General features: G+C 42.5%; 1 protein-coding gene across 1 annotated transcript; it reads right to left on the reverse strand.

The window, feature by feature from the left end:
* Positions 1-1,327: 1,327 nt before the first annotated feature.
* LOC130103415 (neoverrucotoxin subunit alpha-like) lies at positions 1,328-12,893 on the reverse strand (the record flags this gene model as incomplete). The annotated part of the gene is made up of 4 exons (XM_056269660.1): positions 1,328-1,954; positions 2,169-2,204; positions 10,892-12,610; positions 12,782-12,893. Coding segments are annotated over 4 exons (2,412 nt in total), but the record flags the coding sequence as incomplete, so codon positions are not given.
* Positions 12,894-18,766: the final 5,873 nt, after the last annotated feature.

Below are 18,766 nucleotides of genomic sequence, written 5' to 3' on the forward strand. Positions count from 1 at the left end.
CAACTGTACAAACTGAGGTAAGCTTCAACTCTCACTCCTAACTTTTTTTTTAGTTTTTGAAATGTTATCCTTTGAAATGTTTGTCCTATCAAAAAAAATGTAAAAACAAACCTGACATAGTTATAAAAGTTCTGTTCATCTGTAGAAGGTTAGCTAGCTAAATGTTGATCACTCACAGAGCTATGGCTAACTTAGCTCAGAATTTTCCACCCTGTTAGATTCCACCCTGTTAGGTCAATAAACCTAACAGGGTGGAATGTGAAACATATTCTATTCATCAAAAATTGTTTTGCTTGTTTCAAGAAGAAAAAAAAAATATCTAAGATGGCATAAGGGACATATACTATCCAAGAAAAGCTTATTATTTAAGCTTTAAGCCAAGTTATTGTTTAACATTTACATTATTAACATGTTGTGATAACCTATGTATATGTCCCTAACAGGGTGGAATATTTTTATGGACAGTGTCTGAACAATATACCAATAATTATTATTATAGAGTCCCTGAGCTTGACCTATATGTATTCCTTATAGTTAAACATGTCAAAATTTTGATAGAATGCTAAAAACATGAAAATCATGTCCTTTTTTTCCCAACACTTATGAAGCCAAAATGTCACCGCATACCAGGAATGACCCACATATTACTTTAGCTTTTGTTTTACAGACTAAAGGCACTATAATCTTTTTCCAAAAAAAGCAGAGCCGTGGTAAACATTAAAATGTGAGAACTTTACATGCAACTCTGTGTAATTTATACTGAATGGGTTTTTGCTTATTTTTACACCGCAACAGGACATCCAAGGTTTCTTTAAGAAGAAACCATGTCAGAGACAGATTTCATGCAGATAACGTTCGCCGACACACAAACACACACACATTCAATGTTTGTGTTGAGAATAAACCATGTTAAATTACTAATTAATGCCTAGGTAATGTTTTTTTATTTATTAGAACAAAACTGTGTGGTCCAATCCATGTAAAATACAAAATGATTTTCAGGGTTTTGTTCGGTGCCACATTTAATACCATCTATATTAGGTCACTGAGCATTGCAAAGATTTTTTTAAATCGTGCTTAATATTTTCTAAACAAGTATTTATTTCCATTTGAATTTTCTGATTTCCCATGGGCCCCACCTGACTGGATCTTGGTCCCCCCTGTGCCCCCCCATTTATAAAATCCTGGAATCGCCCCTGACAAACAGAGCTTGAGAAAAGCACAGATACACACCGTCACACACACTAATGTCTATATGAGGATTTATTACACACATTTATTCTGACATGATATTTCAGTGACAGAAGTTCAGCTGTGTTATTATTGTAATAAAGAGAAATAAGAGACTCTATAACATCTCACTGTTACTGATTTATCATGCAGCTCAAAGCATTATGGGTAGAATCTCTCTACAGTCTATTCTCATTCATCAACAGTCTCACTGATGATCCAGTATAAACCCCTAACCCAGGATAGAGTGTGTGTGTGAATGTGGTCTGGACTGTGTGTATGAGGCTCATTGTGTCTCTGTCGACGCTGTAGAAGGACAGAGTTCCTGCACTGTGATCCACATACACTCCTATTCTCCTGCTGATGGGCTTTACAGGGAGTTCAGTCTGTATGTCATTGTGTATGAATGAGTAACTGGAGGAAGAGCAGAACAAACTCCAGGACTGATCATTACGTCCAAACACACACTCATTACCTGATCCCTTCCTGCTGATGTTCTTATATGACACTGCTATAGACACATCATTCCCACTCCACTCAATCTCCCAGTAAGAGAGTCCACTCACACTCTCTCTACACAACACATGAACATAATAATTAAATCTGTCTGGATGATCAGGATACGACTGAATCTCTGGGTGAATGTTAGTAATCACTCTGTTCTCCTCAGACAGACGGAGGTGTTTATTCACTGTGTTCGGATCCAGAGTGAAATGTTGGTAATCTGATGGAGATAAAACACATCAGAATCAGGAATTATGAATCTGATATTTTAATGTATCTGAACTCTTCATGTTCAGTATATCAGTATATCTCAGTACAGTTTAATCATCATTTACATGATCAACTCTAAAACTCTTCTGTCATGTTTTCTCTCCGCTCCTACAGGAAGAACATGAACACACTCAGAGAGTTTCTCTGCTTGTTTTCTGACTTACATTGAAGGAACTCGCACCTGGTCTTGGGAACAGTGACTGTGGAAATCAACAGACATGAAGAGTGTGATTATCATGTCAAGAGAAAATGATCCTGTATCCATTGCTAACACATGCAGAAATCCTCCAACACAGAAGATCTTTAGAAATGTCTCTGCTGTTTACAGAGCCCAGATCCTGACACAACCACTATTGAGGGTTTGATATTATTGACATGTCACCATATTTGATTTGGCTTCTGTAGACATGAACTGATCACAGATTTGATTTAAGGAGAATAGGACTTCAATTTCACTTTGTTCATAATACAAAGTAATCATATCACTTCATTATTCATTTCTTGCTGGTCCACTAGGGAGACCACACTGTAGTTGCAGCCGTCGTGTGTGCTGACGCGCCAAGTACACTGCAGCCGAAAAGTACACTGCATATGGAAAGAAGCGTAAATGGATGGAGAAGCATAGTTTACTGTACTGTAAAGCTACGTCTTAGTGTTGCTTATCTTGGCGAAAGCCGAGTACAAATCAGCATGAAGTTTTAATATCTACTCTCGTGTAATGGAAATCATAAGACTTTGATTAAACCTCTCACCTCCCTATTAGTCTTTTTCAAAGAGACATCAATTGATCAATAAATTTCTCATGCTCAATCATTTAATTAGCCTATATTATAATACAGTGCAGTGTTTTGAAATTGCCATCACTACTATTAAAGCCTTCTGACCCTGATCTTCATCTTCTTGTGATTTATACAACCAAGTTGTGACACATACCTTATTTTATAGATTTTATTTTCCTGTGGTCAGTTCAATTACTTGCTTTACATTGAACTCCTGTATGCTGTGCATTTATTATGAATAATTAATATTGATTATTATTAAATAATATAAATTATGAAATTTGCATTTGTTAAACATTATTTATACTAATCAATCATTTTGTTTTCAGAGATGACTAGAGTTCTTACTGCAGAAATGCCATCATACAGTGGGCTTAAGAGTCAACCGTTTTTGTGTGTTAAATTGATTATTTGTTTTTTTTTGTGTGTGTGTTTTGTTTATCATTGTCATTGTTTATTCTTTTTTTTATGTCAGATATATTTATAAATGTCCTATTGGTTTTCATTCAGAGAAATGTACGTTTCACTTCTTCAAGGCTTTGTATTGTTTATTGTGAATTTCATATGATTATGTACAGTAGCTTACATTAGACATCAAAGACGTCTCAGGTTACGTATGTAACCCTGGTTCCCTGAGAGGGAACGAGGCGTTGAGACGCGGTGGGAACGCCTTGTGTGATTGCGTCGTAAAGCACGTGTATAATCAGTCTAATGGAAGAGCGAGACGTCATAGGCGGGTGACGTCATAGACCAGGAAGCTATAAAGCACCCCTGAAAACAGACCGCGTCAGCTTCTGATAAGCCTGAAGCAAGTCGATCAGGGCATGCAGGAAGTATGGCAGGAGAATGCAGCGTCTCATTGCAGATATGTTTTTACTTCGGAGCCAAGAGGTCCTCTTCACTCCTACAGCCTGAATGCTCTCTGATTGTCATCGAGTATCCTTTGAGACGAGCAGCTCTCCAGTCTGTGTTGGTGCAAAGGCGATTTTCCAGCGAGTTTCACATTCCTGCCTGCTGATCTGTGCAGTGGTCTGCATCCAGTGTGTGTGTTTCTCCCTGGCCGCTTCTGCAAAGGCTGCTGAGCGTCCTTTCATAAAAGAGCTTGCACGGGCACGTCTTTTTCAAGATGTTTCGCCCTTGTATTTCTGGGTGCGGTCGTTCCGTCTCATTATCTGATGGGCATGATCGTTGTCTTGCGTGTTTGGGCTTAGAACACGCAAAGGCAGCTTTCATGGATGAGTCATGTTCTCACTGCGGGAACATGACCATCACTGCGCTGAGATCGAGGCTCCGTGACCTTATTAAAGGTAGAGTCCCCTCTGCCACACCCCGATATGTCCCCTCCATGAGAGGCGACACTTTGGCTGGTGCCCAGGGTGATCTGAGGGTTACGGTGTGGAATTCTGCCCCGACGATGCGTCCTCGGGCCACACCCCCCTCACCAGCGCAGCAACCCGCGAGTTCCTCGGGTGCAGCCGCGGGGCCATCTCCGGATGTGCCCCGTGTCTCATTCGGTGCTCCAGATGATGAGGCGATGTCGATCGCCGCATTACAAGGCGAGCTGGTATTTTCTGTGGATGAGGATGTGCTGCCGCCCCCGGGGTCACAGCATTGTCCAAGTCCGACCCGGAACTAACAGCTATGCTTTCCCGGGCCGCTGCGAGTGTCGGGTTAGCGTGGTACTCTCCACCCTCTCCTGAACGCTCGCGGTCAGATGATTGGTTCTTGGGAGTTGCACGCGCTGACTCTCGTCGGCGCACCCCCCCAGTTCCTTTCTTCCCGGAAGTGCATGAGGAGGTCATGAGGAGCGTTGTCTTCCCGTGATCGGTCGGCAACCTCCTCCGCCTTCTCTGCCCTTGATGAGGCCGCGGTGAAAGGGTACACTGGGGTTCCCCCTGTCGAACGCTCTGTTGCGATGCAACTGTGTCCGCAGAGTGAGGCGTAATGACCCAAAGCACCCCTCCAAAGCCTGTAGGTTTTCGTCTACCCTGGTGGCGAATTCCTACAGAGCTGCAGGGCAGGCCGCCGCCTCTCTGCATGCCATGGCCATCCTCCAGGTCTACCAGGCCAGGATGCTCTGGGACATGCACGAGGGCAGAGCTCACCAAGGGCTCTTTGATGAGCTGCGCACCGCCACCGACCTTGCTCTCCGAGCGACGAAGGTGACCGCACGCTACTTTTAAAATATCTAATTCAAAACTAAAATAAATATTCTCTGTTTATGTAATCTATAAAAAAAGAGAGAGGTGTAAGCCGATCTCATTATCGTTCTCTCAGCTCATTATTTTGCTAATGTGACACGCCCATGGAGAGCGCGCGGTATTCAAACGCAAATGATCTGAAGCGACACATGCAAACGTGTCAACGCCCCTCATAAACGCGATAACACAACAAATGTAATCATCAGATTATTGTACTATTTCGTCTTGCGAGGCCGTGTGAGGAATAATCCTGGGACATTTACCTCAGAACATGTGCTGGTTTATTTTCATTTCGAGGAGCGACGGATCTAGCCGAGAATTGTGAGTACGTTTTTTATTCTTGTGCTTTGTTCTAATCGCAATATGGAATGGTGTCTGTAAACGCAAAAAGACTGTTTAAATTTTAATCACGTTTCTGTGTGTGAATGAATTAAGGGCACATATGGGCGCTGTTGTTTATGTTACAGATGAAATATGAAAGACAACATTTCATAGTTTTTGGATAGATTATAACGTTTTAATTCTAAAATAGACATCAAATAAGCTTTTGTTAGCCAGTTTCTGCTCATAAATATATAGTATGTTCGGTCAAAAATAAACTCATCAACTAAGATGTTATAGTATTTGTTCCAATGTAAGGGTACTTTAAAAAAGAATACTTTATAAGAAATTTATGGGAAAAGACGATTTTCTTTTCAAGATGTTTCCAACTCTAACTTTGAACAAATTCTGTAGAGTGGCCCATATAGCCTATTTGAACAGGATATGTTTCCAGGCATGACTATGTACTAAAAATGTGCTTTTGACTTATATATATATATACTGCCGTTCAAAAGTTTGGGGTCGGTACGATTTTTAATGTTTTAAAATAAGTCACTTATGCTCACCAATGCTGTATTTATTTCATTAAAAATACAACACAAAACAGTAATATAGTGAAATATTATTACAATTTAAAATAACTGTTTTCGATTTTAATATATTTTAATATATTATTTATTCCTGTGATCAAAGCTGAATTTTCAGCATCATTACTCCAGTCTTCAGTGTCACATGATCCTTCAGAAATCATTCTGATATGATGATTTGATGCTCAAGAAACATTTATGATTATGATCAATGTTGAAAACAGTTGTGTACCATTTGTTTTAGGATTCTTTGATGAACAGAAAGTTAAAAACAACAGCATTTATTTAAATTAATTTATCCAGAAGGGACACTAGGTCTGAGAACCACACTCAGGCCGGCCAGTGCGGGGCTACTAATAATAGATGAGCCCCTTCCTGGCGAACCCTCTCCAGAACTCCCGGGAGCATTGATATCGTGGGAAAAGCGTATAGGTGTAACCTCGGCCACACCTGCACCATCGCGTCCAGTCCGAGAGGAGCTGGATATGTAAGGGAGAACCATAGCGGACAATGGGTTGTATCGGATGATGCGAAAAGATCAACCTGAGCTTGACCATAGTTCTCCCATAGGAGCTCCACCACCTCGGGGTGATGTCTCCACTCCCCGGGCCTCAGCCCCTGCCTTGACAGGATATCTGCTCCCACATTCAGAAACCCTGGAATATATACTGCCCTGAGTGACAGTAATTTCCCCTGGGCCCATAGGAGGATCTGATCAGCCAGTTTGCATAATAATCGAGACCTCAGACCCTCCTGATGGTTGATGTAAGAGATCACCAATGTGTTGTCTGTGCGGAAAAGCACATGGTGGCCTCTCAGGTCTGGCAGGAAGTATTTGAGAGCTCGAAATACCGCCATCATTTCTAGTCGATTTATATGCCAAAAAAGCTGATGGTCCTGCCAGAGACCTGTCGCAGAGCGGCCACTCATGACCGCCCCCCAGCCTATAAGGGAAGCATCCGTCAATAGCGTTACGCGTCGACAAGAAGCCCCCAATACTGGGCCCTGGGCAAGGAACCAAGGTTTCTTCCACATGACCAAGGCACGTAGGCATTGCCGTGTGACCTTGATCGTGCGAAATGGATTTCCCCTCTGAGAAAACCCCTTGGTCCTGAGCCACCACTGCAGGGGTCTCATGTACAGAAGGCCAAAAGTAATTACGTTGGACGCAGCTGCCATGAGACCCAACAGTCTCTGAAACTGTTTCACAGTGAGTGACTGGCCTAGTTTTACCCTCTTTATGGCTGTGAGAATCTCAGAAATACGTGCTGGAGACAATCGTGCTTGCATAGTTGTCGAATCCCACACCACCCCTAGAAAAGTGGTCCTCTGGGCCTGGAGGAGCACACTCTTCTTGGTGTTTAGCCGCAAAACCCAACCTTTTATGTGAGACAGAACAACATCTCGATGCCGAACTGCCATCTGCTCTGAATGAGCTAGGATCAACCTGTCGTCGATATAATTTAATACGCGAATGCCCTGGAGTCTCAGAGGAGCCAGCGCTGCTTCCACGCATTTTGTAAAGGTGCGGGGTGATAAACCTAGGCCGAACGGAAGGACCCGATATTGGTATGCTTCGCCCCCGAAAGCAAACCTCAGGAACTTCCTGTGATGAGGATGTATGGATACATGAAAGTAAGCGTCCTTTAAGTCTATTGTGACAAACCAGTCCTCGGACTGAATCTGTGATACAATCTGTTTGAGTGTAAGCATCTTGAACTTGAGTTTCTGAACTCTGCTGTTTAAATGACGAAGATCTAGAATAGGACGCAACCCCCCATCCTTTTTGGGAACGATGAAGTAACGGCAGTAAAACCCCGACTCTCTGCTGGGAGGAGAAACGCTTTCTATAGCCCCTTTTTGCAGAAGCTTCAGTACTTCTTGCTCCATGACCAGAGCCCGCTCTGGGTCCACCACTGTGGATAGAACCCCTTGAAATCTGGGCGGACGAGAACCGAACTGAATTCTGTAACCCTTTTCTATAGTGTGCAGGACCCACTGAGAAATATTTGGCAGTAGTTTCCACACTGCCAGAAATTCTACTAAAGGGACCAGTCACTCGAGACTGGCCTCTGGATTTGGTTGAACAGTCACTTCGGTGCCCTGAAGCGGCAAACCGAACTGACAACCAAACAACCAAACTGACCGTTCTACGACCCTCCTCGGAGGATCGTCGCCGAACAAACTTGAAGGAGAAATCGGGGCGTCCAGAAGAACAGACCTATTTTTATTTTTTATATCTGAAAGATTTAACCAAAGATGACGCTCCGTGGCCACCAGGGCTGCCATAGAACTGCCACTGATTTGGCCGTTTCCTTGGTGGCCCGGAGAGACAGGTCTGTTGCGTGATGCAATTCTCGAATTGCGCCCGCGCTGACTTCCTCACGTTCATCGATATCCTTCAGCAGATCAGCCTGGTATGCCTGTAGTAAAGACATAGTGTGCAGGCATGACGCAGCCTGACCTGCTGCCGAATACGCTTTACCCACCAGCGTAGAAGTAGATTTTAAAGGCTTGGTGGGTAACGTCGGGGCTTTTAATGACAACGCTGACTAGGGGGAGAGATAGCTTGCAAGCGTCTCTTCCGCCCGAGGCACCGTCAAATAACAATTATTACTATAATTGGATGTTTGCGGATTAAACACTCTGAATGAAGCCGGTTTATTCCACGATCTTGACACCTCAGTGTGGACACCTCACTTGACACCTCAGTCCCCGACGTGGAGGGTGTGTTCTAGATGGTAGAAATCTTTCATCTTGTAAACTCTTTTTAATTACACTCTCAGAATTATCGGCAGGCCAATTAATATTTAATTTCGCTACAGCACGAGATAAAACCTCCATAAGCTGGCAAAGACTCATTATCCCCCATTTCAATACTGACGACATCCAGTTCCTCAGAACTGGATACCCTCAGCATTGGTGCCTCAGCCTGGGAAGGAGAAACCGCAGCGCGGGCTCCTTCCTGGGCAGAGGCACTGGATCCAGCAGGTAAGGGCTGAGAAAGGGCGGGGCCCGTCTCAAGCCCCGCTACCAGATCTATATGCGAAACCCAAGATGAAAGCCGCCGCTGTGCCTCGGCAGCAGCGGGACCCGCACCTCGGGGAGCGCGAACCGAACCGTCCTCCTCGAAGAACGCCCGGCGGGAGCAGAGCGTCCTCACGGACAGCTTCTCGCAATGCTCACAGTCAGCCCCCTCGAGAACTGACTGGGCATGCCCCACTCCCAAACAAGCAACACAAAGCTGATGTGTGTCCCCACCCGTGATGAAACGAGGGCAGGGAACAACACAACGTTTGAATTCCTGTTTCGCCATAATAATATATACACTCACCGGCCACTTTATTAGGTACCCCATTCTAGTAACGGGTTGGACCCCCTTTTGCCTTCAGAACTGCCTCAATTCTTCGTGGCATAGATTCAACAAGGTGCTGGAAGCATTCCTTAGGGAGTTTGGTCCATATTGACATGATGGCATCACACAGTTGCCGCAGATTTGTCGGCTGCACATCCATGATGCGAATCTCCCGTTCCACCACATCCCAAAGATGCTCTATTGGGTTGAGATCTGGTGACTGTGGAGGCCATTTTAGTACAGTGAACTCATTGTCATGTTCAAGAAACCAATTTGAAATGATTAGAGCTTTGTGACATGGTGGAAGTAGCCATCAGAGGATGGGTACATGGTGGCCATAAAGGGATGGACATGGTCAGAAACAATGCTCAGGTAGGCCGTGGCATTTAAACGATGCCCAATTGGCACTAAGGGGCCTAAAGTGTGCCAGGAAAACATCCCCCACACCATTACACCACCACCACCAGCCTGCACAGTGGTAACAAGGCATGATGGTTCCATGTTCTCATTCTGACTCTAACATCTGAATGTCTCAACAGAAATCGAGACTCATCAGACCAGGCAACATTTTTCCAGTCTTCAACTGTTCAATTTTGGTGAGCTCTTGCAAATTGTAGCCTCTTTTTCCTATTTGTAGTGGAGATGAGTGGTACCCGGTGGAGTCTTCTGCTGTTGTAGCCCATCCGCCTCAAGGTTGTGCGTGTTGTGGCTTCACAAATGCTTTGCTGCATACCTCGGTTGTAAAGAGTGGTTATTTCAGTCACTGTTGCCCTTCTATCAGCTCGAACCAGTCTGGCCATTCTCCTCTGACCTCTGGCATCAACAAGGCATTTCCGCCCACAGAACTGCCGCTCACTGGATGTTTTTTCTTTTTCGGACCATTCTCTGTAAACCCTAGAGATGGTTGTGCGTGAAAATCCCAGTAGATTAGCAGTTTCTGAAATACTCAGACCAGCCCTTCTGGCACCAACAATCATGCCACGTTCAAAGTCACTCAAATCAACTTTCTTCCCCATACTGATGCTCGGTTTGAACTGCAGGAGATTGTCTTGACCATGTCTACATGCCTAAATGCACTGAGTTGCCGCCATGTGATTGGCTGCTTAGAAATTAAGTGTTAACGAGCAGTTGGACAGGTGTACCTAATAAAGTGGCCGGTGAGTGTATATATATATATATATATTGTGCTTGTGACAGACAACAATAAATAGACAAGGACAGTATACCGAGAGCGCTTGCTGAAGGCACAGAAGCTGACGCGGTCTGTTTTCAGGGGTGCTTTATAGCTTCCTGGTCTATGACGTCACCCGCCTATGACGTCTCGCTCTTCCATTGGACTGATTATACACGTGCTTCACGACGCAATCACGCAGGGCGTTCCCACCGCGTCTCAACGCAGCTCGAGTTCCCTTGAAAGGGATCATAATATACTCTGTCTTTAAGGACTATCTGTAAAAACATGAACGAAGGAAATAATACGTTCATATATATATGTTACATATCAAACACGTCAACATGTTACACATTTAATTATAGCCACACCTGTAAGGAAATATGGTTGTATATACAAACACTGACTGTGTAAGATAAAGATTAATGCAAAATGAAGATTAATGCATAAAGATTAATGCATATGACACTTACCTGAAGACCGTATGGGGCCGATAGCATCACTGGTTTCACTCACTCCCACTTTACCCACTATCCTGTAGCGGATCAAGTACTGCTTTCCAGACTCCAATCCAGTCAGAGTAAAGTCTTCATCAGCTGTGTTTATGATCATCCACTGTTCCTCAGCGCCAGAATCTGCTTTCACCTGCTGGTACTCCACTCTGTAATGCACAGTTTCTCCAGTCGGGGACTTCTGCAGTTTCAGTAACACACTGCGCTCCAGGACCTTCTTCACTTCTGGTGGGGGAGGCTTCGACACGGGCTGGAACTGTGTGTCTGTCAGATTCCCTTTTTCATACAGATAGATAGAGGAGCCTGGACTGGAGGGATCGGAGATGGCAGAAATAATGAATCGATACCTCTTTTCATCTTTATTAGCCTCTGAAAAACTTTTGAAAAGAGATAAGTTCTCTCTCATCTTTAAGATGACACGAAGATTGTTGTGCCACTCTTCTGATACTAACGTGCTAGACTGGACTTTCACCACATCTAGCTCTTTAAACTCGTCAGATTCCAGAAACTTCTTCAGGGTTGAAAGATACGGGTCTTCATATTTCAGAGATGTGAAGGTCAAGCACACCACAACATCAATATTAGGATTAAGGAAGTCGATTTTGAGACGGTTTGAGTTTTCAGTTTTGATTTTCTCCAGCATCTTGGTTTGAAAACTCAAGAGGTCAAGTTCAGCCTTTGCATGATCTAACCACTGGTTAAGCATGTCATGATTGAAAGGGGAGCTGTAGTGGATCTTCAAGATGTCTTCCAATGAATTTTGCTCCATCTCTCCTCCTCGTATAGCAGGCAAGACCTTGGCCACTGCTTTTAGAAATACTATTTTGTAAATGTTAAGAGAGCCCTGAAATAAACAGAGCCTCTCTGTGATGTATTTGAAAACATTTACCAGTGTTTTTCTAGACAGGTCATTGCATGTCCTTTCTACTTCTCCCAGCCCCTCTATTATATCTTCAGTGTTGGAAACCAGACGTGTGCTAAGTTCTCTCTCCAACTGAACAGCTTTTGTATCCAGTAGAGAAAGAGGATAGAGCCAGACTTTTACTGGAACTGCGTTCTGTGGATTCTCCTTCAGTATAGTGGGGAGCTTCTTGTACACCTCTAGGGCCTCCATGAAAGTGGTGGGACTTTGATCAAGGCGGACGTCACCATGAAATGTGCAGGCAGTCTTCTCAGCCACTTTCTTTTGAGCATCTGTCATATTTACAGATCCTTGTCCCTCAATGGAATATTGAGGAATCTTCTTGACCATGATATTCAGTTTTCCCTCAATCTCCTGCTTATCTTCATCTTCTGAAAATGTTCGATCAAACACCATGACTGCCTGAGCTCCGTATAGTACACCTGTGACCACATGAGTTGCAGTTTTCTGGTCAAAGACCTGAGGGTAGGTGATCTTGCCCAACTGAGTCATAGTGAGCTGTTCAAATCTGGAGGTTTCACTGTAATACATTGTAACTCTGGACTGATGGTTTGAGGATTTGGTGTCACGCAGGAACTTGGCAGATCCTCCCACCTCCACCAGCCCTCCCACGAAGCTGGCCTTCAGGGAAGCGCTTACATCCAGGAGACTGGACTTACTAGAGAGAGAGTCAGAGCTACTGAACTTCAAATCTGTCCTGGGCTGTGGACGGCTGTCCAAATCTTCACTCAATGATTTCTTATCCCACAGAGTGACACCTGAAATGAGAAATTACTTTTAGAGTTATGTACGAGGAAGTGATGTATGTTAAAGAAACATTTAGGTTTTATAGTGTTGTTACAGAAGGATTGGTAATTAGTGATGCAAGATTTGATGAAGAGGGGAAAATAAACGTTTCATTATTTATTGTTTTTAGGTTTGTAAGGCACCTGGAATGAAGGTATCCTTGCGGCAGTCATACAGCATACCAGGAAACAGAGGTCTTCCTAAAGCTGCCACTTCAATGGGCTGTGATTCCAGGGCTGCAGTAAATAACAAATAAAAGGTAAAAATGTATACTTAGAATATTTATAATATATTAACAAAATGACATCTGATAATGAATACTGTTAAAACTCTTTCTCCGCCAGCATTTTTGAAAAAGTTGGCAAAATTTTCATGACCTCCAAAATATTTGTTGTAAGAATATCTCAAACATGCAAAATTTCAAAAGAGAGAGCACACCCTCTGCTTTAAAAAACCAAAAAGTTTTTATTCTAGCTTCATCCATTCTTTTTTAAGTTTCATCAAAAAAGCAACAATTTGAGCAAAAAGCTGAGAAAATCAAAGACTTTTTTTGTCAAAAAAAAAAAAAAGACTACGTCTAGATCTAATTCAGAACGATGATCAAAACATAGATGGATAGAGTAGATTGAGTCCATCAACACCGTCAAAGCTTGCACAGTCCTATAGCTTGTCATGGATCGACTTTTCATTCGGTAACATTATACAGTTTTGATTAATGTGGTTTAATGTTGATGATTGAATGTTTTTTCACCTGCTTCATTCATTACTCTTTCAGAAGATGCGTAATGGTGCCCCCTACCGTATAACAGTGAAAACACGAAAAGCCGGAAATATCCGTCAATGGGGGGGAAAGATTTAATACTGAAGAAATACTGAAGTGAATGGTCAAAGGAAATACAGAATTAAACCTTCGACCTTCAGGTCAGTATAATTATATCATATAAAATCCTTAATTTATATGTACACATTTAAAAGACGCTTTTATCCAAAGCAACTTACAATAGAGTCTCTTACATCAATCACCAGAGTGAGCAGTGTTTGCACCCCCTATTCAGGCAGATGCAGCAGTTCCTGCTCTGGTCAGAAACCAAACTGCTCTCCCAGAGGGCAATTTTCATTCTGGCTGGAGATTTGGAAACTTTGTTTCTTGCCCCTGAGAGGTAGCAGCTCATAGATTCTGATCTCTCAACGCCATGACAGCGTTGAGTTCCCTTCGAAAGGCAACGTCTCAGGTTCCCTGAAAGGGGAATGAGAGGCTGTCATGGCGTTGACACTATGGGAATGTCATTACAAACTAAAGCCCTGCATTTCAGCCCGAGCCCGACGGGCCCCGACTTATTTACGCCCCTAGGGCCGGGCTTCGGGCCAATTTTCACGTCATAGTTCACATGCGGGCCGGGCCTCGGGCCTTTTTTGGGTTATCCTTCTTTTTATATTTTTAGACATTAATTTAAAAATGTATATGAAGTTGACGTCGACGATAGAAAAACAAACATAAAAAGCCATTTCATAACCTCGTAACTTTCATAATCTTATAATTACACAAACAAATGACTGACATGACAGTCTCACGCATGCACGCACGCACACACACAAAAGGTTTCCCGTCAGCGGCGCGACCCACGATTCACCTCATGAGCAAATAATGGAGAATATTAAGAGAAAAATCGCAGATGGCCAACTTAAAACGGTAAAAAACACCAGAGGAAAGGCAAACTTCTGGGCTGTTTTTCAAATCGTGACAACCTTAAATGATGAGCCAACTGGTTATGCACAATGTACAACTTGCAAGGCTGTGCTAAGCTACGATAGTAAGAAGACGGGATCATCTCATTTACAAAGACATTTTGAGCGTGGTGGATGTAACGGTAGCGAACCAACCAGCAGCAGCAAACAAATGAGTGTGAGTGATTTCCTTGCCAAACCAACTCCTTCTAGGGTGAAATCACTGATCACAGATAAATGCGTGAATTTCTGTTGTATGGACATTCGGTCATTTGAAACGGTAGCAGGGAACGGTTTCATCCAGTTAGCGCAAGAGCTAATAAATGTAGGCGCAGCCCATGGACGTCTGTCAGTAACAAGTTTACTCCCTGACCCCACCACAATCTCCCGAAAGTGCAAAGAACTGGCGACTGCTAAGAGAGGGGACGTGGTTGAAGAAATCAAGGGGGTCATGTCGTTGATAAATGTGGGCATGACAACTGACATGTGGACGGATGATCACCGTAAAATAAGCTACATGTCAATCACATGTCACTATGTCACACCACAATATGACATGAAGAGCAGGGTACTCACCACAACAAGCTTCCCAAACGAGGCCAAAACAGCAGACAATATTCGAAAAGAGTTGCAGCAACAATTCTCAGTCCTTGGATTCGATGCTTCGGTGATGAATTCTGTTGTCTGGGTAACCGATCAAGGCGCTAATTATGTTGCCGCTCTTCGCCCATACCGGCGCCTGGACTGTCAAGACCACCTGTACAACACTGTCCTCCGGCATGCCTTGAACTCCGATGAGCTTTCAGAAACAGTCCCAGAAGTAGCAGAGACCCTTCAGGCCGCCAAGGCTTTAGTCCGATATTTAAAGCAGTCAGGTCTGACAAGCCGGTTGTCAAAAACTGTCAAACAGATGGCAGAAACCAGATTTAGCACCGTATTTCTCACCCTGGAGTCAATTGAGTCAGTCTACGCAGAGTTACAGGAGATACTTCAGAGCCGTGGTGGGAGCCAGAGACTACACGATGTGTCCCCTGATGTGCTGTCTTTCCTGATTCAATTTTTGCGCCCATTCTACGACGCACAAAGGGAGTTGGAGGGGGATAAATACCCAACACTGAACCTCGTCGTGCCCTGGCTTCACAAGCTGAAACACCATTGCCAGCCAGATGTGTCGGACACTCCTTCCCAAGCAATTATCCGCCAACGGCACCTTGAGTGGATAATAAAGAAAGTCCACATCCAGCCACTTCACAAACTGGCCATATTCTTATGGCCAAAGTTCAGTCAGTTAAGGATGTTTACCAACGCCGAGAGGGATGACATCTTTCAGCTGGCCAAACGTCAGATAGCTCGCTTTAGAGAGGAGGGGACGGCGGATCAAGCAGCCGGTGAGATTTTATTTTAAGTGTGTGTGTATTACTATTATTATTATTATCAGGCCTATTATTATTCTTATTATTTCACTTTATTTTCACCTGCAACCAAGTCACTTATTATAGTAGGTAGGTATTATAGGCCTCTAAATTAATGTATTAATCATAGCTACTTGGCCAACTAATAATTATAAAATAATTATGATTCATGCAGTGGCGAGCATTTCTGTGTCTGCACGTACACCTGTTGCTGCGGGCCATGCAGCAAAGAAGAGAGCGCTGGCCGAGTTTGAGGAAGAGTGGGAAAACATTCTGGAGCAGGACGAGGATGACGACGATGAAGTACAGCAATACATGCGCCTCAATCACAACATGGAAGGTGATGGACGAGATGTGCTGCTCTGGTGGAAACAGCACGAGACCCTGCTACCACAACTGTCCAGACTGGCCCGCTCTGTGTTTAGTGTCCCCGCCAGCAGCAGCAGCAGCGAACGTGTCTTCAGCGCCGCGGGAAGAGTGATAGAAGAGAGGAGGACTGGGTTAAAACCTTCCACTGTGGATGCTATTCTTTTTCTCCACGATGCTCTGTAAGAGACCGTTCTAACTTTTCGTTTGATTGGACTTTATTTTCGTTTAACTGTTGTAAACTACTGATGTTTTTCGTTTGATTGGACTTTATTTTCGTTTAACTGTTGTAAACTACTGATGTTTTTCGTTTGATTGGACTTTATTTTCGTTTAACTGTTGTAAACTACTGATGTTTTTCGTTTGATTGGACTTTATTTTCGTTTAACTGTTGTAAACTACTGATGTTTTTCGTTTGATTGGACTTTATTTTCGTTTAACTGTTGTAAACTACTGATGTTTTTCGTTTGATTGGACTTTATTTTCGTTTAACTGTTGTAAACTACTGATGTTTTTCGTTTGATTGGACTTTATTTTCGTTTAACTGTTGTAAACTACTGATGTTTTTCGTTTGATTGGACTTTATTTTCGTTTAACTGTTGTAAACTACTGATGTTTTTCGTTTGATTGGACTTTATTTTCGTTTAACTGTTAAACTATTGGAAAAAAGAATGGCCATGTTCTGTGGTGAATTTTTGAGGTAAGATAACCTGCGAGACTGCGAGTTTGTTTTTAATTAATTTAATTTAATTTGTTTAGACTTTAGATTGTAGGCTATGCTCATTTCGTTTGCGATGTTGCGAGCAGCCTGAGCTTGCCTCAGTAGGCTATTTAAAAAAGGTGTTTTACTCACTGTGGTTTAATAAATAAACATTTATTAAACTAACTGTCTGTGTGATATGCTTGAAGTGTTTTATATCTATGGTTTTTATTGTAGCCAAGTAAAGTAGCCTATTAGCGTTGATTTGAGAGGCTAAATTAATCATGTTTTACTCGCTGTCGGCGCGGCTGCTTGGTCGTCATTTAAAAAAAAGAATGCTCCAAACATTTGTCTTAACTTAATAAAGAAATAAAAAGAAACATAACTAACAAAACTGACCTATTTTAATGGCTGCAAATAGGGCAGGCTGCCGCTGTGTCATAAAAAAAAAAACGGGCTCGGGTCGGACTCGGGCTGATAATTCTGATGAGCTGTCGGACACGGGTCGGGCTAGGGCCTGAGCGTTTCGGGCCAGGGCCGGGCTCGGGCCTAGATTTGAGGCCCGTGCAGGGCTCTATTACAAACCTCTCTTAAGGAAAGAGGAAAGAGGTTACATATGTAACCTGAGACAATTTTTGCTTCAAATAATATTGAATCTGTCCAGTGATATTGGTGATAGCACATTCACATTTTGTAACAACATTTCAATCTTACCTGGTTGGTTTTTTTTGTTTCCTTCGTCTGCTAAGAAATGAAGTCCTCTGGTGTGAAGCTCATCAGGTTTGGGTTGTAACACTTTCTATTTTTGAAGGAATAGTTCATAAAATAATTTTCTAAAAAAAAAACTTCCACAAAGATTTTTTATTCTTAATCTCATGAAATACATCTGGGCACACATCCACATTTTCTCTGAGGGAGTGCACTTACCTGTGTATTCACCACAGCTAGGGTTGCCAACCATAGATATGTACAGTAGATGCAGCTCGCCTGCTTCAAAAGTGCCACCATCTTGAAATCATCAACCTGTTTGAATGTCAATGTGAAGGAGTCATGACCTTGTCTTGTTTAGTTTCATTGTCATATTCTGCTTAGTTTTCCCTGTCACCATTTGTTCTTGTTTTTTGTTTGTTGTTTCTTAAGTGTTCCTTTCTAATTATTTATAGTTATAGGCTGCCTGCATTTTTCTTATAAAATAAAGGTAAAATTATTATTATTATTTTAATTACTATATTATATTTATTCTTAAATACTGTATTTTTATAATAATGAAATAGTCTTATTACTATAGTTATAATTCTTTTTGTAATGTTTTTATTTAGTACTACTACTAATATTAATCATAATATTTATTATTAGTCATATTGATCTATAAGCACCCATTTTTTTGGGGCCAAATTGTGCCACCCTACAAGAAGGCACAACAGCAACAAACCTGGTGTTCTTTGTCATTTTTTGAGAATGTTAAATCGCAATTTTAACCAGAATTTAACCAGTTTCCCCCCTAAATTGTGCAGTCCTAGTTGCTCCTGATGTCAGCATGTTCACAGTTGTTTTTTGTTTTTTTTTACAGGGACCAGATGTCACTGATGAGTCCTGCTGACTCAAACTTTCACACAAGTCTCTTTAAACTGTTTTCTCTGATCAAGTCAAGTCAACCTTTATTTTTATAGTTCATTTAAAAACAACAGAAGTTGACTCAAAGTGCTTTACAGATCAAGCAAGAATAAAAAAAAAACAAATTTAAATGCAACATCATACATTCCATCAGTTTTAAAAACCCATTTCATAATCTATTCAAAAGCCAAAGAAAACAGATATGTTTTTAAAGAAGATAAATGGCTAGCGATGAAGATGACCTCACATGGAAAGGAAGACTATTCCATAGTTTCGGACCCTTCACTGAAAAGGCACGGTCACCCTTAGAT

The sequence above is a fragment of the Rhinichthys klamathensis genome, unplaced genomic scaffold, assembly GCF_029890125.1.
Source record: "Rhinichthys klamathensis goyatoka isolate OS25496 unplaced genomic scaffold, OSU_Roscu_1.1 h1tg000288l_1, whole genome shotgun sequence".
Classification (NCBI taxonomy): Eukaryota; Metazoa; Chordata; class Actinopteri; order Cypriniformes; family Leuciscidae; genus Rhinichthys; species Rhinichthys klamathensis.